Source organism: Oncorhynchus keta, chromosome 11, assembly GCF_023373465.1.
Source record: "Oncorhynchus keta strain PuntledgeMale-10-30-2019 chromosome 11, Oket_V2, whole genome shotgun sequence".
Lineage (NCBI taxonomy): Eukaryota > Metazoa > Chordata > Actinopteri > Salmoniformes > Salmonidae > Oncorhynchus > Oncorhynchus keta.
In genome coordinates this window covers 47,856,149-47,883,338 of record NC_068431.1, presented here as the reverse complement: position 1 = coordinate 47,883,338, position 27,190 = coordinate 47,856,149, and the positions used below count along the sequence as shown (strand labels likewise).

Here is a 27,190-nt window from a genome sequence, read left to right as displayed (position 1 = left end):
CAGTAAACCACACAGACCTTACACCAGCTGGTTTAGCCCAGCAATTTAGGGGGAGTGAACAGGGTGGGTTTCTGATGTTATTCACTAGTACTTTATTTTGATCAACTGAAACTTTTTCTTTTGAATAGAGAGTTTAACAAATACCCTGCTCTATTTGAAATTAAGAATAATTGTGCCGAGTTGAACGTTGTTTAACAGAATCATGAATGCTCTTTTCTGGAACAACACGGTGTAACTTTGGATATTTTCTCTTTAGTACTGTACTGTTTGATGTGTATTAAAATAATCAACATTAAAGAGTAAGATTCAATTATGGGCAGATAATTAAATGTATGAAAGTGAGTCAAAATACGTATATTTTTGACTGGCAGAACAAACCTACCTCCATGTCATGACTGTTCATGGCCTTATCTCTGCAGATAGCTAACCTGTAGCTAACCTGTATCTCTGCAGATAGCTAACCTGTAGCTAACCTGTATCTCTGCAGATAGCTAACCTGTATCTCTGCAGATAGCTAACCTGTAGCTAACCTGTATCTCTGCAGATAGCTAACCTGTAGCTAACCTGTATCTCTGCAGATAGCTAACCTGTAGCTAACCTGTATCTCTGCAGATAGCTAACCTGGAGCTAACCTGTATCTCTGCAGATAGCTAACCTGTATCTCTGCAGATAGCTAACCTGTAGCTAACCTGTATCTCTGCAGATAGCTAACCTGTAGCTAACCTGTATCTCTGCAGATAGCTAACCTGTAGCTAACCTGTATCTCTGCAGATAGCTAACCTGTATCTCTGTAGATAGCTAACCTGTATCTCTTCAGATAGCTAACCTGTATCTCTGCAGATAGCTAACCTGTATCTCTGCAGATAGCTAACCTGTATCTCTGCAGATAGCTAACCTGTATCTCTGCAGATAGCTAACCTGTATCTCTTCAGATAGCTAACCTGTATCTCTGCAGATAGCTAACCTGTATCTCTGCAGATAGCTAACCTGAATCTCTGCAGACAGCTAACCTGTATCTCTGCAGATAGCTAACCTGTATCTCTGCAGATAGTTAACCTGTATCTCTGCAGATAGCTAACCTGTATCTGCAGATAGCTAACCTGTATCTCTGCAGATAGCTAACCTGTATAACCTGTATCTGCAGATAGCTAACCTGTATGTATCTCTGCAGATAGCTAACCTGTATCTCTGCAGATAGCTAACCTGTATCTCTGCAGATAGCTAACCTGTATCTCTTCAGATAGCTAACCTGTATCTCTTCAGATAGCAGATAGATAGCTAACCTGTATCTCTGCAGATAGCTAACCTGTATAACCTGTATCTCTGCAGATAGCTAACCTGTAGCTAACCTCTCTGCAGATAGCTAACCTAGCTAACCTGTATCTCTGCAGATAGCTAACCTGTATCCTCTGCAGATAGCTAACCTGTATCTCTGCAGATAGCTAACCTGTAGCTAACCTGTATCTCTGCAGATAGCTAACCTGTATCTCTGCAGATAGCTAACCTGTATCTCTGCAGATAGCTAACCTGTAGCTAACCTGTATCTCTGCAGATAGCTAACCTGTAGCTAACCTGTATCTCTGCAGATAGCTAACTGTATCTCTGCAGATAGCAGATATCTCTGCTAAACCTGTAGCTAACCTGTATCTCTGCAGATAGCTAACCTGTATCTCTGCAGATAGCTAACCTGTATCTCTGCAGATAGCTAACCTGTATCTCTGCAGATAGCTAACCTGTATCTCTGCAGATAGCTAACCTGTATCTCTTCAGATAGCTAACCTGTATCTCTGCAGATAGCTAACCTGTATCTCTGCAGATAGCTAACCTGAATCTCTGCAGATAGCTAACCTGTATCTCTGCAGATAGCTAACCTGTATCTCTGCAGATAGTTAACCTGTATCTCTGCAGATAGCTAACCTGTATCTCTGCAGATAGCTAACCTGTATCTCTGCAGATAGCTAACCTGTAGCTAACCTGTATCTCTGCAGAGAGCTAACCTGTAGCTAACCTGTATCTCTGCAGATAGCTAACCTGTATCTCTGCAGAGATCTCTGCAGATAGCTAACCTGTATAACCTGGATCTCTTCAGATAACTAACCTGTAGCAGATAGCTAACCTGTAGCTAACCTGTATCTCTTCAGATAGCTAACCTGTATCTCTGCAGATAGCTAACTGTATCTCTGCAGATAGCTAACCTGTAGCTAACTGTATCTCTTCAGATAGCTGACCTGTATCTCTTCAGATAGCTAACCTGTATCTCTGCAGATAGCTAACCTGTATCTCTGCAGATAGCTAACCTGTAGCTAACCTGTATCTCTTCAGATAGCTAACCTGTAGCTAACCTGTATCTCTGCAGATAGCTAACCTGTATCTCTGCAGATAGCTAACCTGTATCTCTGCAGATAGCTAACCTGTATCTCTTCAGATAGCTAACCTGTATCTCTTCAGATAGCTGACCTGTATCTCTTCAGATAGCTAACCTGTATCTCTGCAGATAGCTAACCTGTATCTCTGCAGATAGCTAACCTGTAGCTAACCTGTATCTCTTCAGATAGCTAACCTGTAGCTAACCTGTATCTCTGCAGATAGCTAACCTGTATCTCTGCAGATAGCTAACCTGTATCTCTGCAGATAGCTAACCTGTATCTCTTCAGATAGCTAACCTGTAGCTAACCTGAATCTCTGCAGATAGCTAACCTGTATCTCTGCAGATAGCTAACCTGTATCTCTGCAGACAGTTAACCTGCTAACCTGTATCTCTGCAGATAGCTAACCTGTATCCTGTATCTCTGCAGATAGCTAACCTGGAGCTAACCTGTATCTCTGCAGATAGCTAACCTGTATCTCTGCAGATAGCTAACCTGTATCCTGTATCTCTGCAGATAGCTAACCTGTAGTGTATCTCTGCAGATAGCTAACCTGTATCTAACCTGTATCTCTGCAGATAGCTAACCTGTAGCTAACCTGTATCTCTGCAGATAGCTAACCTGTATCTCTGTAGATAGCTAACCTGTATCTCTTCAGATAGCTAACCTGTATCTCTGCAGATAGCTAACTAATCTCTGCAGATAGCTAACCTGTATCTCTGCAGATAGCTAACCTGTATCTCTGCTAAACCTGTATCTCTTCAGATAGCTAACCTGTATCTCTGCAGATAGCTAACCTGTATCTCTGCAGATAGCTAACCTGTATCTCTGCAGATAGCTAACCTGTATAGCTAACCTCTCTTCAGATAGCTAACCTGTATCTCTGCAGATAGTTAACCTGTATCTCTGCAGATAGCTAACCTGTATCTCTGCAGATAGCTAACCTGTATCTCTGCAGATAGCTAACCTGTAGCTAACCTGTATCTCTGCAGAGAGCTAACCTGTAGCTAACCTGTATCTCTGCAGATAGCTAACCTGTATCTCTGCAGATAGCTAACCTGTATCTCTGCAGATAGCTAACCTGTAGCTAACCTGGATCTCTTCAGATAACTAACCTGTAGCTAACCTGTATCTCTTCAGATAGCTAACCTGTAGCTAACCTGTATCTCTTCAGATAGCTAACCTGTATCTCTGCAGATAGCTAATCTGTATCTCTGCAGATAGCTAACCTGTAGCTAACCTGTATCTCTTCAGATAACCCTGTATCTCTTCAGATAGCTGACCTGTATCTCTGCAGATAGCTAACCTGTATCTCTGCAGATAGCTAACCTGTAGCTAACCTGTATCTCTTCAGATAGCTAACCTGTAGCTAACCTGTATCTCTGCAGATAGCTAACCTGTATCTCTGCAGATAGCTAACCTGTATCTCTGCAGATAGCTAACCTGTATCTCTTCAGATAGCTAACCTGTAGCTAACCTGTATCTCTTCAGATAGCTGACCTGTATCTCTTCAGATAGCTAACCTGTATCTCTGCAGATAGCTAACCTGTATCTCTGCAGATAGCTAACCTGTAGCTAACCTGTATCTCTTCAGATAGCTAACCTGTAGCTAACCTGTATCTCTGCAGATAGCTAACCTGTATCTCTGCAGATAGCTAACCTGTATCTCTGCAGATAGCTAACCTGTATCTCTTCAGATAGCTAACCTGTAGCTAACCTGAATCTCTGCAGATAGCTAACCTGTATCTCTGCAGATAGTTAACCTGCTAACCTGTATCTCTGCAGATAGCTAACCTGTATCTCTGCAGACAGTTAACCTGCTAACCTGTATCTCTGCAGATAGCTAACCTGTAGCTAACCTGTATCTCTGCAGATAGTTAACCTGCTAACCTGTATCTCTGCAGATAGCCAACCTGCTAACCTTTCTGCTCTTAACCAAGTGTAACGTTGCAACCATGACACATCATACAGCCAACTTCTTGACTTGCAGTCAAGTGGGACAAGCGCCTAATCAACCACTACTTTTGACTATGGTTTTTACAGCGACTGTCTGTAAAGATTTCCAGGAATTTCAACTAATGAACAATCGAACCTGTTAAATCAAATCAAATCGTATTTGTCTCATGTGCCGAATACAACAGGTGTTGTAGACCTTACAGTGAAATGTTTACTTACAAGCACTTAACCAACAATGCACTTATTTTTTTAAAGAAAAAAACAAACAAAACAAAAAAAACAAGAAATAAAAGTAACAAATAATTCAAGAGCAGCAGTAAAAACATTCTTATATTTTTGTTGTCATATTAAATATTAAATCAAGTGCTATTTGCATGTGAAAATGTAATGGGGTGGATGTATTTGCTTCATTGTTTATGTTTTGGTTGGTGGACATGGCCCACTCTTTGACTGGATGCGCATTACAGAGAGTTGCTCTGATCTACACTCCAATCCGCTAGGTGGCAACACGGCTGCTTATCTGCTACTAATCAAATACAGGCGGAGGTACAGAAGTTGTTTAGCGGTGGACGAGATGGGTGAAACCTCTTCGGTTGAGAATGAATTTGATGACTGGTTTATCGAGTCTTTGAAAATGTAAGTACGAATTATTTTGTGAAATATTGAAAGTGAGTTGAGACTTCCTTGATATATTGAAGTTGCTTAAATCATGCTTCACGTGTCTCTGTGGGAAAACACTAGGGGTACATTCACAGGCGCAATGTTTTAGGACGTTCCAGATAAGACTAGAATATCTTTTAACAGTATATACTTGCTGCTTTTCTTATTAAATGTGATGCACCTGCTCTAAACCGAGTTCACCTTACACACGTAGTTCTCTTTCAGATACAATAATATTCACGAGTATCAACTTGAACATCCTACAAGAGTAATTGAATGGACATCAGAAAAAAGTAGGCCTTTTCATAATTTTCACATTTTACAAGGCTATATAGTATGTTTTGATTATAACCAACCAACCACATTGATTGTGTTTAAATTACTTTTTGTCTTTACCCCACAGCTATATGTGTTGCAGGTTACAGTTCAGATAAAAATGAAATGTTAGAGCTGCTTTTGCCACTGAAACTTTTCACTGATGATAATCAGGTAATGGATTGAAATGATTAAAGCATGAAACAAAACGTTTCAAGATATCAATTATGTATTGGAACGTCACTGACTACCAATGTGTCTATTCAATGTGGGCAGGGTCTTTGTGCAGAACGAGATTTCAAAGTGGTCCATGGAGGTTTCTCAGATGGCTCCATTCATTGCCTCAAACACATTCCAGGAACAAGGTATATCATAGTAGCCATTGATTATGTAACTTCCTTTTGTTGCCATGAGCTTTCATCTTCAAACGGTTGTTTCTTGTAAAGGTGTGTCGTTACCAATGATGGCTTCAACTCCAATCTCCAGGTGTGGGACTTAGGAGGAGACGATTGTGGTGGGTAGACCTACTGTTTCCTTGTCTCCTTTTCTGTGTATTACAGTATAATAAGACTGCAGTTCCTATCTACTCTCCACTTTATACTGCACATTTAAATGATGATTTACAACCTGATTAGGCCCCAGTCAGCATCGGCCTTACCCTCATTGAAATCTTATTTCTCTTGCGGGATTTGTCTTCAAATGCTAGATGTCATAAAGAGGACAGGAGTTTTACAACTGAAGAGTGCATCATCAGATAAAGGTGTCAAAATAGCCCCTGGGTTAACTGGAGGCCCATGTGTTCTTCATGGCTCTCAGATCAGCGACATTCAACTGACTGAGCTGACGTCAGGGAAGCCACTCTACTCTCTGGGTAATAGCCTGTTTTATACAGTGACACTGAAGCATTCCAGGCAACTCTAATTTCCTATAGAGTATAATGTTGGTGTACAAACACGTGTATAACAGTCACGGATATCTTTTTTTCCTTCCATCTCAGGGAAAGACATTCCAGATTTACTAAGCTCCCTGCAATTTGTGAGTGGCAGTGTATTTCTCGCTTGTGCCTGTAATGGTGACCTGTATGTGGGGGACACACGGAATCCTTCTGGTCTTCAGAATAACCCAGCTGGAGGGAGAGAGGGCGTCCACTGGTGTATGGGTGTTAAAACAGACCTGTCCTCATCAGATCCATCCTCCTGTAGTGTAGCAAGGCTCTCCTCGGCCTGCCAAGTGGTTGTGTCTGATCTAAGGGACCTAAGAGCCCCCTTGTGTCAAGTCCAGCTTCATGTCCAGAGGAAAACTACCAGTGATGACTTCATGAAGGTGACATGGGCGCCCGCTTTAGACAACTGTCTTGCTGTGTCAGGTGAGCAAAATGTCACACCTTCATCCTGCTTTATGTGATTAACTCATGTCTTATGGATTGTACAAATTTCTTGCTTTCTAAATATATGTTCCAATTGAAGGCTCTTGTAATACAGAACTTTTCCATTAAATGTGTCTTCCCATCTAGGTTTTGATGGAATGGTGCAAATCTACGACACTGCCTCTTGGAGACCAGAGTTGATGGAATTCCAGCCTCTTTTTATCCACCGAGGTCACATGATGTCTGACGATCAGTTTGACACTTCATCAGCTGTGGTCACCACTCATGTTTGGCATCCAAGTCGTCCCAGGACTGTCCTCTCTGCTGCTGTAGACGGGTCTGTGCATGTATGGGACTGGGTCGACAAAGCCACTGCCAGCTGTTGACATTCAAACACACTTACAGCTCAATGTTAATCATTATGCAGCGTTGAACCTTGCCTGAAGTCAACATGTCCTTTTCATTATGTAAGGAATATGTAAAGCACTATTTGTGATAAGATGCCACTTGTTTGTTTTCCCATTCTTATGAGTAGTTGTTATTCCCATACTGTACACACATTTGCATGAAAGAGGTATTCTGGGTTTGTACTATTATATTTTTTAAGAGACATTTGACTACAACATTAAACTGATCTCTTCATGTACCTGCTAAATAAGACAAACCCTGGACCATGAACCTAAAGGTGGACGGCAGTATCACTTGCATCGCAGTTTCTTCGCTCACAGTATTATGTCAATCAAAAAGATAAACACAGCTTGTTAGAATTTTATTTTCAAAAGAGAGCTCTGCATGCCATTCACATGAATGATTAACAATGTTTTTATGCATCTTCTGCATAGCCAAGGATGCAGGCAGGACAGTAATGTGGAGGTAGTTGAGGCAGAACTACTATTGTAGCATCATTTAGAGATAAGGAACATATTCAACTGATCTTGAACATTGGAGTTATCACCTGTGCATTAGCAGGCACTACAGAGAGGTTCACTGTCAGTGCATTACATAGGGTCTGAACAGCATACATCTTTTAACAAAAAAACATTTATAAATTAAGTAGTCCTACATTTACAGTGCTGTGGACTGTCAAACATAAGATAGAAAGTGCTTAAAGACCAGAATGGAGTGTGGGTTTAGGAAGTCAATGCAGTTGGAACAGATGAGTCACGGTAGATGATACAGGAATGTCTGTTCATTCAATAGGGCGCATGACTTAAAGTAACGCCTGAGGAGCAGAAGTGTTGCCTGATCGTGGCCTGTAGGTGGTTGTAGTCTTCAAAGGGTGCTTGGCAAACAAGGAATTGCATGACTACATTGAGGTGAAAGGAGTTTCATTGTACAACTGCAAGTAAAAGTATGCCATTTAAATAGACCACTGCTTAGAGATTAGTATCCAATGACAGCATGCATTGCAGTGCATACAGTCAGACTTCATAAAATTATCACATCTACATACTATATAACATTTGATTTAACTATGATTGCATTTCAAGAAATCGTAGCGTCAGTTGCCTTTTTTACACTAAAGATTGATATAAATGATCACGTTTCATTATTTTCAGATTACTTCTTTTTATATAAATTGAGGATAAAGATGATCGTGTGCCTCAACTGACCACTGAATCTGACTGGAATTTGAGTGTAGTACTTAAATATAAACACAACAAACTAGAAGGTATTTCCTTTCTCGTCAACGGTCTGCATGACATCACTGAGGGGAAAAGACACAAAGGCAATCTGTTCAAGCTCACTATTCTCACCACATTCCATCAGGCAAGCAAAGTGCTCTGTGTCCTCAATGTAGGCTAGGTCTGAGTAGCCACTGGGTCCACTGTGGACGATCCAGGGCCGGTCCCAACCTGACGTGTGCAGTGGGGACCGGTTCAAATACACTCCCAAGTCTTTCCTCGTCCTCTTATTGGTCGGGTGGGTGAAGAGTAGCCAGGTTTGCGTGTCTGAGGCCAGCGGTGGTGATGTGGTACCACCCATGCCCTCTTCACCTTGCTCAGGGGCAGGGAAGCCAATCACACTGCCTTGGCAACCACCGTGGCACGGCTCCACTAACCTTGGAGCCAAGCGGGGCTTGTCAAAGTAAACCCCACTGCTCTCACTCAAAGCTTCCACTCTGTGACCTCTATGGCGGGCGTTGCAGTACAGGTGACTGCTGCCCTCGTGGTCTATGATCTCTGCCATCTCACATTCACAGGACTTTCTTTGAAGCATCCTGCCCATTTGCCATGTCTGACCGAAGTCGTCACTGTATATTGAGAGAGCATGAGGCTGTACCGTGAAGGGGAAGGGGAAGGAGAAGCATTTGCAGTGGATATAATAGGCATAGGTAGGAATGATCAATCTTCCACTCTCCATTTGAATGCCATGGCCTGGTCCCACAGCAAATGTAGCCCACCTTCTGACCGTTTTGCCTATCACACTCTCTGTCAAGTCCTTTGTCTGGCTCCAGCTCTGGCCCTCATCATTACTGGTGATGTAACACAGGTGTGCCTTATTCTTGCCTGTACAGATCTGATGGTGCTCTGGAGTGTTACCCAAAATGCAGATGAAAAATAGGAATAGAGTCTTGGTATTCTTCTCATACACCGGGCAGGGGTTCATGGTGCGGTGGTCTGGTAAACATGCTGATAATAGCTCCTGGGATTCTGACCACTGGGGAACAATGTGAAAGTATTGAAAATCATCAATAGGAATGAAAAAATGTATGCATGTAAATTAAACATGAAAACCTTCAACTGTGTGACTATGATGTGTTTAGATTTGAACTCGACATTTACCTGAGTGGATCCATTTTGTTGAGTGCCTCTCCTCATAACAATAAGTTTTGCATCAATGTCACTGGTGGAAGAGCGCTTCTCTGCAAAGGCAAGGAATGTCTGACTCTCTTTTAGGTAGATGAGAGCTGGGATTCTGTATGTCGTCCCAGTTTGCTCCCGTTTGAACAGAGTCGTTTTAGCAGGTTGCATTTTGATTCCCGGGAAATAACTCCTTGATGAGGTATTCCCCATAGCTAAATGTCCTGGTTCCTGCAAACAGAGGGATTACATACACACATGACAAATCACCTTAGACACAAATTTCACAAGATTCCCTGCCTGGACATGAAAACACTTTCTCAGTTTCATCGGCTAACATTATGCTGTTATATCGCGACAGCTGACGTTCAAGAAAAATAATAAACAACATGCAAAAAGATAATACTAGCCTAACGTCGAAATTAGTCAAAACACACTTACGGGAGCTGGCTTTTTAGGCTACAAATCACACCGTTGTGTCGTGAGACCCAGTTAAAACGGTCAAAGTTTAGCTATCTCTTAAACCATTTGTACGCAAATTTGAAAGCGTGTCGTGAAATAGAAGTTATTGGCTCATCGCTTGTGCTGTGTAACGTCAGTAGCGCCGCAAAAGAGACCAAAATCATTCTATACCGCCAACCGCTGGCGGGAATGTGGTAAGAGACTGCAAATGTTGCCGTGTTGCTAGGATACCTACAAATAAGTAAGCTGTGTAAATATTTAACCAGCTCACAACAAACATAGGTTGCCTACTCAGTGGCGATTTGAGTATGGGATGGAAGTGGGATGTATGCCAACAAAGCCACTACACAATACTAAACAATATATTAATTGCACTATAACGCTGACAAACGGTGCCATAAAGCTGTCCCAACAGCAGTCCCAAAATCTTACCACTGCTACACCTGGCTCTCAGCAGAGCCTTGTCTGGCAGCGAAACAGTTAATTCAGCCTCATTTACTGCCTTAAAAAAAAAACATAGCTGATGGCTGACTTGCTTAAACAAATGTGGTTTCTAATGCCAATTGAGATGTACAAACGATGACATAAGTGGACGACAAGCAACCTGTAATTTCGATTAAGACATTAATGAGCGAGCTAGGACGGACGTAGTCAATATAACTGTTTGTTCAGCACTTTTGAAATGTACAGTTACAGAACTCAGAACATGGGCCGTTCTTACAGTGTTCTACCTGTTCACCAAGTCAGAACCCTAGGATAAACAAAGGGGGTATATAAGCAGACAATGAAAGTGTCACACCCTGATCTGTTTTACCAGTCTTTGTGATTGTCTCCACCCCCCTCCAGGAGTCACCCATCTCCCCCATTATTCCCAGTGTATTTAATCCTGTGTTCTCTGTTTGTCTGTCGCCAGTGTGTCTTGTCTTGCTTACCAGAGTGTTTTTCCGAACTCCTGTTTTTTCTTAGTCTCTGTTTTATAGTCCTCCCGGTTCTGACCTCTTGCCTGCCCGGATACAGCCTGCCTGCCTGCCTGACCATTCAGCCTGTCTTGACCTCGAGCCTGCCTGCCACCCTGTACCATTTGGACTTTGGTTTATGAACTTTTGCCTGTCCTCGATCTGCCTCTTGCCTGCCTCTTGTTGTCTAATAAATATCAGAGACTTGACGCATCTGCCTCCTGTGTTTGCATCTGGGTCTCACCCTGTGTCGTTATCGAAAGCTCTTACAATTTTCGATTATTACATTTCTCTAAAACAGGTTATAGGCTACATGTGCACCACCAAGTCAGAAAAGCAGGCAAAATTAAGAGGTGTACATAGACCAAATTATTAGGGTGAGGCACATGGGCTACTAACATCTTACTACACAACATGCACTTAGTATTACTTTCTTAGCTACAGTATACATATCTCCCTGGTATATTACATAATTTATGCAGCACCATAAAAAAATGATTTCAAAACTACTGGGAACTCATAAAAAAACATTGTTGAATCATGAGGACGTCACGTTCTTCAGGTCGTAGCGCTAGAAAGAGGTTGGATTCAAAAGGTATTTTCCCAGTCGGAGCTCGTTTATTCCCGACTTCCCAGTTGTCTTGAACTCACTGAAGTCAAGTTTTCGCAGTTCAGAGTTAACGGTTGTTTTGAGCGCAGCACAAATCATGCTTCATTGACAGCATGGCCAATGTTGAATGTTTATCATTTTAAACTTGGAAAAGAGCCCCTTAATCCCAGATATGGGACCACACAGCCACTCCACCGAATAGCAGGCCACTGATTGCTTTGCAATGCTTGCAGTTAGCCACTGTCACTGATTCCTTCCAAACCACTCATTGTTGAATTTGCGATTTTCAACTTGTTGTGTGATGTTTATGTTCAATGGCCGATGAGCAACGATACGTTTTATCTAAATTTCTCTTCATATGACAAGGATTTGCCAGTAGATTGTCGATTTGATTCATGATGATGACTGCTAGCTAAGATTTTGAAAGTATGATTTTATTTTATTTTTATTTCACCTTTATTTAACCAGGTAGGCAAGTTGAGAACAAGTTCTCATTTACAATTGCGACCTGGCATGATGTTGACATGATCAGTCCAATCAAAGTTTCTGTACATATAACGTGATTTGCCGTTATCTGTGGCCAATGACCTTGACTCTTCTTAGATGGGCACTTCTAATGTAACTCTATGGCAGCACCCACGGAGCTAGATTGTTCGAGCTCTACCCTTAAGACTTGGCGGTGGCGTAGTGTCCCCATGAGTGACAGAACACTGAGCCAATCATGGCGCAATGCTCCATATTTTCTGCTGGCTTGCTCCACCACCACAGAAAGCACGGAGCTAGGCTGAAACACCTGCATTTTGGAGCTGCCTTACACAAGAAAACAAAAAAGAGACCATGTTTGTATTAACTCAATGATATATATTTTTACATTGTTTGCAAACGTATATGTGACACATATTAATGCCAAAATAACATGCAAAACTAAATCAGCTTCAGGCCTTCCTCCCAACAAGGCTGCCCCTCGCCATGACCCCTCGCAGCTGTGAGTTCATGTTCATATTGGAATCACATTGCTTTTATTGTAGATTTTAAACTGTAGGTAAGTGTAGTTTTCTGGTTTAGTTCCCTCAGTCATAGAGGAAACCTTCCTGCTCAACAGGGTTTAACCACTAGAATGAAACGAGTGGCTTCCTGGTGTGCAAGTGCTCAGAAATGTGGCTCTTATGATTTGTTATCTGGTAAAAGTTGGTGTAGTACCTTTACATTCCACTGGGTGGCAGTATATGATGACAAAGAGGAGAAATTTACCAAGTGTTCCCTCTTCATACACCTTTGAACAGAATACCTGCTAATAGTGATAGACAATAGACACTTAAGTTACTTTTTGAATTCTAGAAGTGTGTGGAATATGTTCATATTTACTCCTACGGAATAGGGCAAAGGATAATGGCATGTGATTTCAAACTCTTGAGGTGCTGATGCTACAACCTGAAAAGGTCAGTCATAGTTTCGAAATGTAGTATTATTCCGGTCCACAGTATGGTAAATGGAAGAAAACAGTGCACAATGCACACCTACCTGCATATCTGTAAACTGCCGTGGTAATACACTGAGTGTACAAAACATTGAGAACACCTGCTCTTCCATGACATAGACCAATGGTTCTCAAATCCAGTCCTCGAGTATCCGCAACAGTACACATTTTTATAGCCCTGGACAGACACACCTGATTCAATTTGACAACTAATCATCAGGCCCTCAATGAGTTGAATCAGGTGTGCTTGTCCGGGGCTACAACAAAAATATGTGCTTTTGGGGATACTCAAGGACTGGTGTTGGGAACCACTGTTCTATGTCACGGAAGAGCAGATGTTATCAATGTTTTGTACACTCAGTGAAGCTAAACAGGTTTGGTCCTGGTCAGTCCCTGGATGGGAGACCAGATGCTGCTGGAAGTGGTGTTGGAGGGCCAGTAGGAGGCACTCTTTCCTCTGGTCTAAAAAAAATATCCCAATGCCCCAGGGCAGTGATTGGGGAAAGTGCTCTGTGCAGGGTGCCGTCTTTCGGATTGGGTCGTTAAATGGGTGGCCTTGACTCTCTGAGGTCATTAAAGATCCCATGGCACTTATCGTAAGAGTAGGGTTGTTAACCCTGGTGTCCTGGCTAAATTCCCAATATGTCCCTCAAACATCACGGTCACCTAATATATCCCCAGTTTACGATTGGCTCATTCATCCCCCTCCTCTCCCCTGTAACTTTTCACCATGTTGTTGCTGTAAATGAGAACGTGTTCTCAGTCAACTTACCTGGTAAAATAATGGATAAATAAAATAAAAAATATTGGTTGCCAAACATTGCAGAGCCTGTTGGTGAGGGCCCTTTTATGATTACTTGAAGTCGAGTTTTTCTACGAGTCAAAGCAATTTTGTACACTTTCAATGCTACACTGCAGTACCTTAAGTAATGTAAATGTGTGTCATACAGGAATAGAACATGTGATGAGAATGTTGGAACAAACACTCAAGAATCTCCAAGTTTAAAGAAATCCCAAACCTTGATTCCATAGAGAAACCATATAGAAGAGGGGGGACAAAAGGTGAGCTATGTGAATAACTATTGAAGGATGTGCCTAATGAAGATGTCAACATGTGATTTTATCTGTCACGAGGTATCTGCATTCAAATGTAATGGCAGTCATCCGTATTTAATAATGAAACAACAACCTTTAATTCTCAGATTGGGAATCTATCTTCTGAGACCAATACAGAAGAGAGGGGAAATAGTTGAAGAGATGCTTATACAAATAAAGGAGAGGACAACAATCAGCGAAATCCCTCTAAGTAGGTAGGCCTACTTACCCTATTTTTATCCTCATCGATTACATGAAGTGCATATCTATTGTATGCAATAGTATTAGTTGAATATGTAATCCTGTTTGTTTTGTAGCCAGCATCTTAGAGGGCAGGGGTGTTTTTCAAGGAAGAGGCTTTGACTTTGCTGAGGAGTAAGTCGCTCTGGATAAGAGCGTCTGCTAAATGACTTAAATGTAAATGTAAATGTAAATGTAAATGAGTATGAAGAAAAAGTAGGCTGCAAGATGGTTCACGTGAAAGCAATGGAAAGCAGGGAAAACCTTCTTGATTGAGTTTATTTAGCCTATTACAACTGTAATGTATGACATCATGCATTTGTTTGCCTTGATAGTCTGTCGTGTTATTTCAAATAGCTGTTTAAACTTTATTCAACCTTGACAAGAGGGTGACAGTGGATCTTGCAAATGTCCTGGGCTGTCACCCAGGCTTGTGGAATATTTTTGCAATTCAGCTGGGTAGCAATAACATCTGTGTTAATAAATGAGTTTATAAAACTGTCCATTTTACAAGGGACCAATGTGATATAGCATCAACTTTGTGTGTCATGATGATTCCGTACAAATGCAATGCACAGACCCCGAACCCTTGATGCTCTTGAACACATCCCACGCTAACGGATGAAAGAAAGTAAATAAAGCGCGTCCGTGACGTCAGTGTCTTCCCTTCCCGCCTGAAACAGAAACGGAGGTAGAAGAGCTATCGACTCGTTAGCTTCATACATTGCACAATGGATGACCTTTACTTGGATAATATTGATGAATTTGTCAACGACCAGAATAAAATCGTAAGTCACCTAGTTAACTAATATATCTCGATCTATCCACCTACTGTTAGCTTGCTGCTGGGGCCAATAGAAGTTCGCTACAGCATCAGCAGGCCCCACATTTTGAGACTAGCTAACTAGCTACAGTTCGTTGAATTGGGGAAGGTTGGAGCTGCAATCCTAGAAGATCGGAATACACCAGAGCTTGCGAAATTGTCAGGATTAAATACATTGTTGTGGTGTAAATTACGTCGTTATTTAGGTACTGTAGTTAGTTATGCATCCCTAATCTCTCGTGGACAGACCACGTTAGCTGCGTAAACGTCTGACCAATTACGCAATACTTTTGTTCTCGGTTAACCGAGTTTAGTGTATCCCGGCCATATCTATGTTGACAACAGACTATTGTGTTCTCTTGTGTGTGTGTGTGTGTGTGTTCAAACAGGTGACCTACAAATGGCTGAGTCTCACCCTTGGGGTCCATGTCAACCTAGCCAAACAGTGAGTAACGTTATCCAGAACCACCCACATTACTTGCCTTCCAACGTTTTGTTGTGTTTAAACCACCACCTGTAAATGAGTCTATGGTTCCACCACAATGTGTCTATTTCAGAATGCTCTTCCATTACTTGGATCAAAAGAGGAAAGAAGGCTCTGCTCGGCTCCATGCTACCTACCTTGTGTCTGGCAAGTTTGTTGAGAATGGTACCACGGTAAGAGAACAAGCCAAAACGCCAATTTTTATGCACAATGCACACAACTGCTCACCATGCCCCTTCAGAACATGACATACAGCAAGCAGTAAGCCTATTTGGACTTAGGATTCTTACTTTTTTTTAGTTCCAGTGTTATATGCAGTGCTTAGGTCTTTTCAATGTTTTTTTTTTAATGCTTTCTTTTCAGAGTCACAAGGTGTCAGTAGTGCGAGAGGATCAGCTGGAGGGTAAGTTGTAAGGATTGAACAATTCACCCATATGCATCGATACCGTTTCAAATGTTTAAGATATGAGCGCATCGGTCCGCTGGAGTCCAAACCGATCCGAATGAAGTATTCATTGGTCAGAAAATGGATTCAAAAGCTATGAATGGCTATTGTGGTCCTTCTGTAGCTCAGTTGGTAGAGCATGGCGCTTGTAACGCCAGGGTAGTGGGTTCGATTCCCGGGACCACCCATACGTAGAATGTATACACACATGACTGTAAGTCGCTTTGGATAAAAGCGTCTGCTAAATGGCATATATTATTATATTATTATTATTATATTATTATGAATCATACTATTTTCTTTCTGCCTGATTCTGAAAATACCTCAAATCTGTTGACTGAATTGATGCGTCCTCTCCTGTAGCCTATCAAACCTTTGTGCGTGTAACTATGTAGGATATTGATCTACAAGTGCATTTGGTCATTTTTACATGAACAGGGTAAAGTTGTAATTTCATGACGAGGACAGCAATCATTATGCAAGTTCCAAATTATCAAAACTATTAGCTTTTGAGACTGGGTGAAATCTAAAGCTGTGGTAGAATTGATGTTTTTGTTGTTGGTATTTAGCCTTTTCTTTTATCAGGGAAGACCTATTGACACCTGGGTATTTTTTTCTTCAAATATGCCCTGCATGATACAACATGAATATACACACACACACACACACACACACACACACACACACTAGAGGTCGACCGACTAATCTGAATGGCCAATTTCAAGTTTTCATAACAATTGCCAATTATGGCCGATTTATATAGCACTCCACGAGGAGACTGCCTGGTAGGCTGACCACCTGTTACGTGAGTGCAGGCAGCAAGGAGCCATGGTAAGTTGCTAGCTAGCATTAAACTTATCTTATAAAAAAACAATCAGTATTAACACAATCACTAGTTAACTGCACATGGTTGATGATATTACTAGTTTTAACTAGCTTGTCCTGCGCTGCATATAATCAATGCGGTGCCTGAAATTGTCACTTCTCTTGTGTTCAGTGTAAGCAGAGTCAGGGTATATGCAGCAGTTTGGGCCGTCTCGTCTGGCTTGTTGCGAACTGTGAATATTGGGAATCTTAACTGGGAATATTGAAGACTCGTTAAAAGGAACCACCGGCTTTCATATGTTCTGAGCAAGGAACTTAAACGTTAGCTTTTTTTTAACATGGCACATATTGCACTTTTACTTCTCCAACACTGGTTTTGCATTATTTAAATCAAATTGAACATGTTTCATTATTTATCTGAGACTAAATTGATTTTATTTATGTATCATATTAAGTTAAAATAAAAGTGTTCATTCATTATTGTTGTAATTGTCATTATTACACACATAGATAAGATAGATATATCTATCTATATAAAAATCGACCGATTAATCGGTAGCAGCTTTTTTTTGGTCCTCCAATAATCGGTATCGGCGCTGAAAAATCATAATCTGTCGACCTCTAATATATACACACAGTACCAGTCAAAAGTTTGGACAAGTTTGGACCTACTCATTCAAGGGTTTTTATTTCTTTCTACATTGTAGAATAATAGTGAAGACATCCACTGCTCCATGAGGTAGTCACCTGGAATGCATTTCAATTAACAGGTGTGCCTTGTTAAAAGTTAATTTGTGGAGTTTCTGTCCTTAATGCGTTTGAGCCAATCAGTTGTGGTGTGACAGGTAGGTTTGGTATACAGAGGATAGCCCTATTTGGTAAAAGACCAAGTCCATGTTATTTCAAGAACGGCTCATATAAGCAAAAATAAACCACAGTCCGTCATTACTTGAAGTCAAAGGTCAGTCAATCTGGAAAATGTTACGAATTTTGACAGTTTCTCCACGTGCAGTCTCAAAAACCATCAAGCGCTATTATGGAACTGGCTCTCATGAGGACCGCCACAGGAAAGGAAGACCCAGAGTTACCTCTGCTGCAGAGGATAAGTTCATTAGTTACCAGCCTCAGAAATCGGAAATTATCTGCAGCCCAAATAAATCTAATGTATTTCAAATTCAAGGCACACTTAACCAGTATGGCTACCACAGTATTCTGCAGCGATACGCCATCCCATCTGGTTCTCTTAGTGGGACTATCATTTGTTTTTTCATCAGGACAATGACCCAAAACACACCACCAGGTTGTGTAAGGGCTATTTGACCACAGAAGGTGAGTGATAGTGTGCTCCATCAGATGACCTGGCCACCACAATCACCCAACCGCAAACCAATTGACATGGTTTGGGATGAGGTAGGACAACAGAGTGAAGGAAAAGCAGCCAACAAGTGCTCAGCATATGTGGGAAGCTTGTTAGGAGAATGCCAAGAGTGTGCAAAGCCTTCATCAAGGCAAAGGGTGGCTACTTTGAAGAATCTACAATATATTTTGATGTAACACTTTTTGGTTACTATATGATTCCATATGTGTTTTCATAGTTTTGATGTCTTCAATTTTATTCTACAATGTAGAAAATACTAAAAACATCAAGCAAACCCCTTGAATGAGTAGGTGTCCAAACTTTTGACTGGTACTATGTGTGTGTCTGTATAAACAGTCATGGGAAGCACAGATAAAACATTACAAATCAACCAGAAAAATAGTTACATTCCTACCCAAATACGTCCCCAATCAAAGCTTTAAATTGCCCCAATGGCACCAGAACATCAACATGAAATGTATTTTGAATTTTGTTCCAGGAATACAGTGCATTAAAAGTATACTTACGTAGTCGGAGACCCTAGGAACCTCGAGTTAACCAATCATGTGACCGGGTTAAGTAACTCTGATACATGTACTTCAGCAGCAAAGTTCGATAAGACGGACGTTTATGAAGTAGGGCCTTCTAAACAATGTAGAGATCGACGGGTCTTTAGCAAAGTTCAGCCAACCTTTTGATACAGGATGCAGTGGTGAGTATCAGAAAAGGGCATCCAAAGGTTTCAGAGTAGCAGCAGCTGCACTTTGATAAATAATATCACCATAATCAAGAACAGATAAAGATTGACTGAATAATCTGCTTCCTACTGCTTAGGGGCATGATCTGTTTAGGTAGAAAAAGACTACGTTAAATCTTGACTTAACCAACTCGTCAAAATGTTTATTTTTATTATTTTTACGTCAGCTCCATATCAATCCAAATCAAAGGAGGTTGGTGGTACTTTAATTGGGGAGAACTGGCTTGTGGTAATGGTTGGAGCGGAATCAGTGGAATGGTATCAAACGCATGGTTTCCAGGTGTTTGATGCCATTCCATTAGGTCCATTCCAGCCATTATTATGAGGAGTCCTCCACTGATCCAAATGTCTAAGTATTTAAATGCGGGAACAGGTATGATTGGTGAGCCATCTAATGAGTGAACATGTAGTTCATCTGAAACATTCTTATGAGAGTTTAAAAACATATTTTGTTTTGCCCGTATTAAGCACAAGTTTTAAATCGTCAAGGGATTCATGCACAGCTATAAATTCTGACTAGTTTTGATACAGCCAGATCAACAGTCGGGGAAATGGCATACATACTAGTATCATCCGCATATACAGTGCATTCGGAAAGTATTCAGGCCCCTTGACTTTTTCCACATTTTGTTACATTACAGGATTATTCAAAAATGTATTCCTTATCAATCTACAGACACTACCCCATAATGAAAAAGCAAAAACAGGTTTAGAATTTTTTTAAATAATTGATTAAATACTGAAATGTGACATTTTACATAAGTATTCAGACCCTTTACTCAGTACATTGTTGAAGCACCTTTGGCAGCGATTACATCCTCGAGTCTCCTTTGGTATGATGCTACAAGCTTGGCACACCTGTATTTGGGGAGCTTATCCCCTGCTTCTCTGCAGAGCCTCTTGAGCTCTGCCAGGTTGGGTGGGGAGTGTTGCTGCACAGTTATTTTCAGGTCTCTACAGAGATGTTTGATCGGGTTCATGTCTGGGCTCTGGCTGGGCCACTCAAGGACATTCAGAGACTTGTCCCGAAGCCACTCCTGCATTGTTTTGTCTGTTCTTAGGGTCGTTGTCCTGTTGGAAGGTGAAACTTCACCCCAGTCTGCGGTCCTGAGCACTCTGGAACAGGTATTCATCAAGGATCTCTGTAATTTTCTCTGTTCATCTTAGCCTGGATCCTGACTAGTCTCCCAGTCCCTGCCGCTGAATAACATCCCCACAGCATGATGCTGCCACCACCATGCTTTACCGTAGGGATGGTGCCAGGTTTCCTCCAGACGTGACACTTGGCATTCAGGCCAAATAGTTCAATCTTGGTTTCATCAGACCAGAGAATCTTGTTTCGCATTGTCAGAGTCCTTTAGGTGCCTTTTGGCAAACTCCAAGTGGGCTGTCATGTGCCTTTTACTGAGGAGTGTCTTCTGTCTGGCCACTCTACCATAAAGGTGTGATTGGTGGAGTGCTGTAGAGATGGTTGTCCTTCCGGAAGATTCTCCCATCCCCACAGAGGAACTCTGGAGCTCTATCAGAGTGACCATTGGGTTCTTGGTCACCTCCCTGACCACCTTCGATTCCTCAATTTGGCCAGTCGGCCAGCTCTAGGAAGAGTCTTGGTGGTTCCAAACTTCTTCCATTTAAGAATGATGGCCAATGTGTTCTTCGGGACCTTCAATGCTGCAGAAATGTTTTGGTGCCCTTCCCCAGATCTGTGCCTCGAACAATCCTGTCTCTGAGCTTTTACGGACAGTTCCTTCAACCTCATGGCTTGGTTTTTGCTTTGACATGCACTGTAAACCGTGGGACCATTTATATAGACCAGTGTGTGCCTTTCCAAATCATGTGCAATCAATTGAATTTACCACAGGTGGACTCCCAAGTTGTAGAAACATCTCAAAGATGAACAATAGAAACAGGATGCACCTTACCTCAATTTTGAGTCTCATAGCAAAGGGTCTGAATACTTGTGTAAAAAAAAATATATTTCAGTTTTTATTTGTAATACAGTTTCCAACATGTCAAACTTGTTTTCGTATTGTGTGTAGTTTGAGGAAAGTTATTTAAATGTATTTTTTTAACCCCCCTTTTCGTGGTATCCAATTGGTAGTTAGTCTTGTCTCATCGCTGCAACTCTCATACGGACTTGGGAGATGCGAAACACAACCCAACCAAGCTGCACTGCTTCTTGACACACTGCTCGCTTAACCCGGCAGCCAGTCACACCAATGTGTCAAAGGAAACACTGTACACCTGACGACTGTCAGCGTGCACTGTGCCCGGCCCGCCACAGGAGTCGCTAGAGTGCGATGGGACAAGGACATCCTTGCCGCCAAACCCGGACGACGCTGGGCCAATTGTGCGGTCATGGGTCTCCCGGTCGTGGCCCGGCTGCGACAGAGCCTGGACTCCAACCCAGAATCTCTAGTGGCACAGCTAGCACTGCGACGCAGTCCCTTAGACCACCGCGCCACTCGGGAGGCCTGAGGATGAGTTTTTTTTCTTTACATCCATTTTAGAATAATGCTGTAACGTAACAAAATGTGAAACAATTGAAGCTGTCTAAATACTTTCCCGAATGCACTAGAGGAAGTGCAGATTGACCAATGGTGTGTACATATAAATAGTGAGGGGGAAAAAACTGTGCCAAAAACGCCTGCTGTGGTACACCTTTTTATGTACGTCAGGAAACTCAGACTTAACCCCATCAATCACGATGCCCTGAGTTCTGTCACTTAGATAATCATGAAACCATGAACAGCCGTCAGAGCTCATGCCTATCGAGGACAACTTATTCAGTAAAATGGCCTGATCAACAGAATCAAATCTTTTGACAGGTCCACAAACAACGCAGCATTTCTTTTTAGTGTCTAAAGCATGGATGAGATCATGAACAACTAAAGTGGTTGCTGTGATGGTGCTATGTCCAGGCCTAAACCCTGATTGGTTTACATTCTAAATACATTTCTCAGATGAAAAAAAAAGAGCAAAGTTGTACATTTTACTAAAGATTCAAGAATCTTATCTCGACAAGGAAGCCTTGAAATGGGGCGAAAAATGATTTAAGATCACTACTATCCGTGCCCTTATGGAGTGGCAGCACAAGCTGATTTCTAGACTTTTTTTTGGTTGTTGCTTTTTATTCTCGTGATAACAATGTTTAATGTGGGATATTAAGCCAACAATGATGGGCCCTGCACACTAAAGCAGACCCGGGATCCAATTGGTCGGCCCCTGTGGATTTCTTGTCTATTGCTAGCAAAGCGTCCAGGACTTATTTTTCTGTAAATAGCCTAAAAGAAAAGCTTCGACTATAATTTCTCTGATCATTCAGCAGTTTTCCCATATTATCATCCAGCCCAATATCATTGGGAATTGGCTTAAAGTTTTTTCAAAGCGAGATAGAGCCCGCTGAAATAAAATGGTGATTGAAATACATTAGTGACGCGCTATGACAAAGCCAATATAAAGATATTGACATATTGCTTGCTCAAACTATTTTTGCTGTTCCTAAAATTACAAGTTAATCAGTGGGGGGGGGGGGGACAAAAAGCTAAATCAAACCAGATAGTTTGAAACTATCCGTGTCTTCAGAAGGTATTCATACTCCTTGTCTTTTTCCACATTTTTGTCTTACAGCCTGAGTTTAAAATGTATTAACTTGTGATTTGTGTTTGTTTGTCTCAGTTCTACACACAATACCCCATAGTGCCAAAGTGGAATTATGTTTTTAGTTATTTTGACAAATTAATACAAATAAATAAAGCTGAACTGTCGTCAGTCAATAGTATGCAACCCCTTTTGTTAAGCAGAAGTGAACATGTGCTTAATAAGTTGCATGGACTCACTCTTTGTGCAATAATATTCTTTAACATTGAATGACTACCTCATCTCTGTACCCCACATATACAATTAGGTCCCTCAGTCGAGCAGTGAATATCAAACACTGATTCAACCGCAAAGACTAGGGAAGGTTGTCCAATGCCTCGCAAAGAAGGGTACCTATTGGTAGCTGGGTAGAAGTTTAAAAAAAGCAGTGGATGGTGTCTCTACAAAGATACGGGTGAAAGGAAAACGCTTGGGTATTTCACCATGAGGCCAATGGTGACTTTTAAACAGTTGGAGTATAATGGCTGTGATGGGAGAACTGAGGATGGATCAACGTTGTAGTTACTCCACAATATTAACTGAATTGTCAGACTGAAAATAAGGAAGGCTGTACAGAATAAAAAGTAATATGGCAAAGCAATTCACTTTTATATTCCTGAATAGAAAGTGTTATGTTTGGGGCAAATAAAACACATTACACAGTACCACTCTCCATATTTTCAAGCATAGTGGTGGCTGCATTATGTTATGGGTATGCTTGTAATCGTTAAGGACTGGGGAGTTTTTCCAGGATAAAAAAATAAACAATGGAGCTAAGCACAGGAAAAATCCTAGAGGAAAACCTGGTTGTCTGCTTTCCACCAGACACTGGGAGATTAATTCAGCTTTCAGCAGGACATTAACCTAAAACACATGGCCAACTGTACACTGCAGTTGCTTACCAAGAAGTGAATGTTTCCGAAGGACTTACCCAGAAAGACTCAAAGGTGCTTCTACAAAGTCTTTACTCAGGGGTGTGAGCACTTACGTAAATTAGATTTCTGTATTTTATTTTCAATACATTTGCAAAAATATCTTAATTTTCACTTTGTCATTATGGGGTATTTTGTGTAGATATATTTCATCCATTTTGAATTTGGGGTGTAACACAAATATGGAATAAGTCTAGGTAGGAATACCTTCTGAAGGTATATCTACTATGAATGTGTATCGAATTGTGCTTGAAAGGAAAGATTCACCTAACTTACTAGGGTTCTGTTCACCTGCCTCATTTCCTGACTTGATTTGTTATGGTGTTTCCTTCTCATTAAGATGAATATGAAGTCTTCTGAAATTGTCACCAAAACACAATCTGTCATCCTTTCTAGATGCGAAGTCAAAGATGAGCCTGACGGTCAGCGTACATGTGTACAGTGTTCAGAAGGCTGTGCTGAAAGACAGTGGTCCTCTGTACAGTGCTGATTATGACACTGTGAAAGAGAATCTAAGAAATTGCAGCAGGTACATCAGTATTTACACTTAAAGTGAAAATAATAGATTGAGAAATTTTGGCGAAATATTCAAAGGTTTAGTGACCTAGGCTATTTATCAGAACATAATATCTATTTGCAGGTACAGTGCAATACGTTGTGCTGATGCGGTGCCTAGGTCCTCGGCAGAGGTGCAGCAGGCCTGTGAGACGACACAGGCCCCACCACCAGAGACGGAGCAAATCAAAGCAAACCATTCTAATCTGGCCTCTAAACCCACCTCCAAGCAACCCAAAGGCATTATGGGAATGTTTGCAAACAAGAATGTCTCCAAGAATCCAGATTCAAGCAAAGAGATTAAATTGGAGCAGAAAGAGGTTACACCTGTGGTATGTGTTTTGTTTCTTTGGTTAGTGTGTACATGTGCTCTAAATTGCAAGACGTAATGTTCACTTCCGATGTCACATTTGTTTGATATTGTAGGTCGAGACCTCCAAAACTAAACCTGCTCCGAAAACAAATCCCGTGGCCAACTTCTTTGCGAAACAAGCAGCCAGTAAGTATTTCAACAATCCCATATCATATACAGTGGGGAGAACAAGTATTCGATACACTGCCGTTTTTGCAGGTTTTCCTACTTACAAAGCATGTAGAGGTCTGTCATTTTTATCATAGGTACACTTCAACTGTGAGAGACGGAATCTAAAACAAAAATCCAGAAAATCGCATTGTATGATTTAAGTAATTAATTTGCATTTCGGCAGTGTATCAAATACTTGTTCTCCCCACTATATATGGTGGATGCCTTTCTATAGTTTCACATGTAAATACTACTATTGTCCTTCAAATCTCTTAAAATAAATCCTGTATATCCACCACAGAAAAACCTGACAAATCCATCAAGGAAGAGGTAGAAATAGCCCAGACATCCTCCTCGGTGGATGAGAAGCCCTCAAGTCCACCTCCTAAAGCAAAGACTCCTGTCAAGGAGGAACTAGCAAAGGATGCTGTGGTTGAGAAAGATACAAGGTGTGTACTATTAAACCTGGTAGGAGTCCTTGTATGAATATACAACTTTCGTCCTAACAAAAGTAAAATGGGTACTTTAGCGATTTATAAAAGGAAGTATTTTTCTGGGACACTATGGTTGTGTAGTATCTCAGAACAAAAACGTTGTTTATTTTTTTAAATCCTGTCTTTGCGGTCGACATTGACATTTAGAACGGAGTATGCTTTAACGGGATATTTTCCTCTCGATAGTAAGACCAAGCGTCTTGAACATTCTGATAGTGAAGAGGAGAAGAACGAGAGTCGGAGGAAGAAGAGACGGAGGATAAAGAAGCCCGAGCCAGACAGTAGTGACGATGAGGGTAAGACCAGCTGTAAAGGGCGGGGAAGCGTATTGCTCGGGCTCCCCTCGACATTCACACTGGACTTCATTATTCAATTGTTTCATGATTGAAAACAGAACTATTCTATTTTAACAGTTATTCCAGACTCTCCTCCACAGTTGCAAGAAAAGAGGGACCCATCACCAAGTCCTGAGATTCAAGTAAAGAAAGAACCAGTTGCTGTTTCACATTCAGATGTAAGCTTTCACATTTTACTGCTATTTAATTTGGGTACTAAACTGTCGACGTTGCAGGATGTATAATTGGCGTGTTTCATTTAGTTTTAATCACCCATTTGTGATCGACTACCTGTCGATCCATGCAGGAGCTTTCAGGTTGTAAACGAAGGAAGAGGAGACGTGTCTTGAAATCGCGCACATTTGTGGATGACGAAGGATGCATTGGTAATATATTGAGTTGTGTTGGGAGTTTTGTTTCTATTTAAATTTTACATCAAAACATTTTGCTTAGGCCTAACTCCTCTGATATAAACATGAAGGTTATTTACAGTACCAGTCAGAAGTTTGGACACACCTACTCATTCCAGGGTTTTTCTTCATTTTTACAATTGTCTACATCTATTTACCAAATAGGGCTATCTTCTGTACACCCCCCCCATCTTGTCACAACACAACTGATTGGCTCAAATGCAATACGAAGGAAAGAAATTCCACAAATGAACTTTTAACAAGGCACACCTGTTAATTTAAATGCATTCCAGGTGACTACCTCAGAGAACGCCAAGAGTGTGCAAAGCTGTCATCAAAGCAAAGGGTGGCTACTTTGAACAATCTCATTAAAATATATTTAGATTTGTTTTAACACTTTTTTTGATTACTACATAATTCCATATGTGTTATATCATAGTTTTAATGTCTTCACTATTATTCTACAATATAGAAAATATATATTTTTTAAATATAGAAACCCTTGAATGAGTAGGTGTGTCCAAACTTTTGACTGGTACTGTATATTCCCCAAAGTGACTAAATCCATTCTTTCTATACAAAATAAAAAAATTAATTCTATAGGCTGTCTGATCTGAAAATCATTTAAATATTGTCTACCTTCCAGTGACCGAGAAAGACTATGAGAGTGAATCCTACTCCGAGACTGAGGATGACTTTAAGTTCAGTCAACCAACTCCGAAGAATCCAAACCAACCAAAACCATCAACTGGCAAAAAAGAGGAGGAGAAGAAAAGTAAGAAAGCTTCTGCAGCCTCTAATAAATCTACTAAGCAGGCTTCTATTATGGGATTCTTCCAGAAGAAATGACAGACCTACTCATGTCGTTGCACTGAACACTGATAAGGAGCTTGAGGCCCAAGTGAAGAGAATCTAGACGGACACATTTTCAAACGCTCCAGAGGATGGATGGGTGGATGTTCTATCATTTGGCAACATTTGGTAGAATGCTCTACTCATTTTTTAAATCACACTTTTCAAATAATTTCCACATTACTGTATATGATTGAATAAATATATCCACTTGCATTGTGAAGTACCATCGGAGCTACTTTATCATGGCAGCATTTATATTTGGTTTTTATGTTTAGTTTACAATTCTGCAAGTATTGAAGGGTTCATGGTGTGGTGAACCAGTACAGAACAAACAAACATGTCTATGATGCTATTTTTTTTGCTGGTAGAATATGTTCTTCAATGTTTGAACGTGTATGTTCATTAAATCTATTTTCATATATTGTGTTCTGTACAATATGTCAAAGCCA

The 27,190-nt window shown here is 41.0% G+C and overlaps 3 protein-coding genes across 4 annotated transcripts; 2 read left to right on the top strand and 1 right to left on the bottom strand.

The window, feature by feature from the left end:
• Positions 1–4,836: 4,836 nt before the first annotated feature.
• wdr73 (WD repeat domain 73) lies at positions 4,837–7,351 on the top strand. The gene is made up of 8 exons (XM_035780957.1): positions 4,837–4,958; positions 5,208–5,275; positions 5,386–5,471; positions 5,574–5,662; positions 5,744–5,811; positions 6,004–6,168; positions 6,295–6,663; positions 6,811–7,351. The coding sequence occupies exons 1-8, from the start codon at positions 4,897–4,899 to the stop codon at positions 7,047–7,049; spliced, it is 1,146 nt and encodes a 381-aa protein (XP_035636850.1). The 5' UTR covers positions 4,837–4,896; the 3' UTR covers positions 7,050–7,351.
• Positions 7,352–7,417: 66 nt separating this feature from the next.
• Positions 7,418–13,121, bottom strand: LOC118390414 (sialidase-3-like). Of its 2 annotated transcripts, none has more exons than XM_035780955.1 (3): positions 13,017–13,121; positions 9,450–9,698; positions 7,418–9,324 (listed from the first exon to the last, which is right to left on the bottom strand). In XM_035780955.1, exons 1-3 carry the CDS (start codon positions 13,083–13,085, stop codon positions 8,329–8,331), a joined length of 1,314 nt encoding a protein of 437 aa, XP_035636848.1. In that variant the 5' UTR covers positions 13,086–13,121; the 3' UTR covers positions 7,418–8,328. The 2 variants fall into 2 exon arrangements, with proteins under 2 accessions (XP_035636848.1, XP_035636849.1); XM_035780956.2 differs by lacking the exon at positions 13,017–13,121 and adding an exon at positions 9,909–10,105.
• A 1,820-nt stretch (positions 13,122–14,941) lies between these two features.
• pold3 (polymerase (DNA-directed), delta 3, accessory subunit) lies at positions 14,942–27,160 on the top strand. Its single transcript, XM_035780954.1, has 12 exons — positions 14,942–15,095; positions 15,520–15,575; positions 15,688–15,787; positions 15,978–16,017; positions 23,966–24,098; positions 24,210–24,456; positions 24,551–24,623; positions 24,949–25,096; positions 25,328–25,437; positions 25,555–25,655; positions 25,784–25,862; positions 26,533–27,160. Exons 1-12 carry the CDS (start codon positions 15,039–15,041, stop codon positions 26,733–26,735), a joined length of 1,347 nt encoding a protein of 448 aa, XP_035636847.1. The 5' UTR covers positions 14,942–15,038; the 3' UTR covers positions 26,736–27,160.
• Positions 27,161–27,190: the final 30 nt, after the last annotated feature.

Bases quoted from the DNA above. Each gene is read 5' to 3' on its own strand.
- wdr73 (XM_035780957.1), top strand. From the start codon at position 4,897: ATGGGTGAAACCTCTTCGGTTGAGAATGAATTTGATGACTGGTTTATC. The intron at 4,959-5,207 runs GTAAGTACGAAT...GTTCTCTTTCAG, and splicing joins TTTATCGAGTCTTTGAAAAT to ATACAATAATATTCACGAGT. The intron at 5,472-5,573 runs GTAATGGATTGA...CAATGTGGGCAG, and splicing joins TTTTCACTGATGATAATCAG to GGTCTTTGTGCAGAACGAGA.
- LOC118390414 (XM_035780955.1), bottom strand. From the start codon at position 13,085: ATGGAAGAGCAGGTGTTCTCAATGTTTTGTACACTCAGTGTATTACCA. The intron at 9,699-13,016 runs GTAGGTGTGCAT...CTCTGTTTGCAG, and splicing joins GGCAGTTTACAGATATGCAG to GAACCAGGACATTTAGCTAT. The intron at 9,325-9,449 runs GTAAATGTCGAG...ATTGTTCCCCAG, and splicing joins AACAAAATGGATCCACTCAG to TGGTCAGAATCCCAGGAGCT.
- pold3 (XM_035780954.1), top strand. From the start codon at position 15,039: ATGGATGACCTTTACTTGGATAATATTGATGAATTTGTCAACGACCAG. The intron at 15,096-15,519 runs GTAAGTCACCTA...GTGTTCAAACAG, and splicing joins TCAACGACCAGAATAAAATC to GTGACCTACAAATGGCTGAG. The intron at 15,576-15,687 runs GTGAGTAACGTT...TGTCTATTTCAG, and splicing joins CATGTCAACCTAGCCAAACA to AATGCTCTTCCATTACTTGG.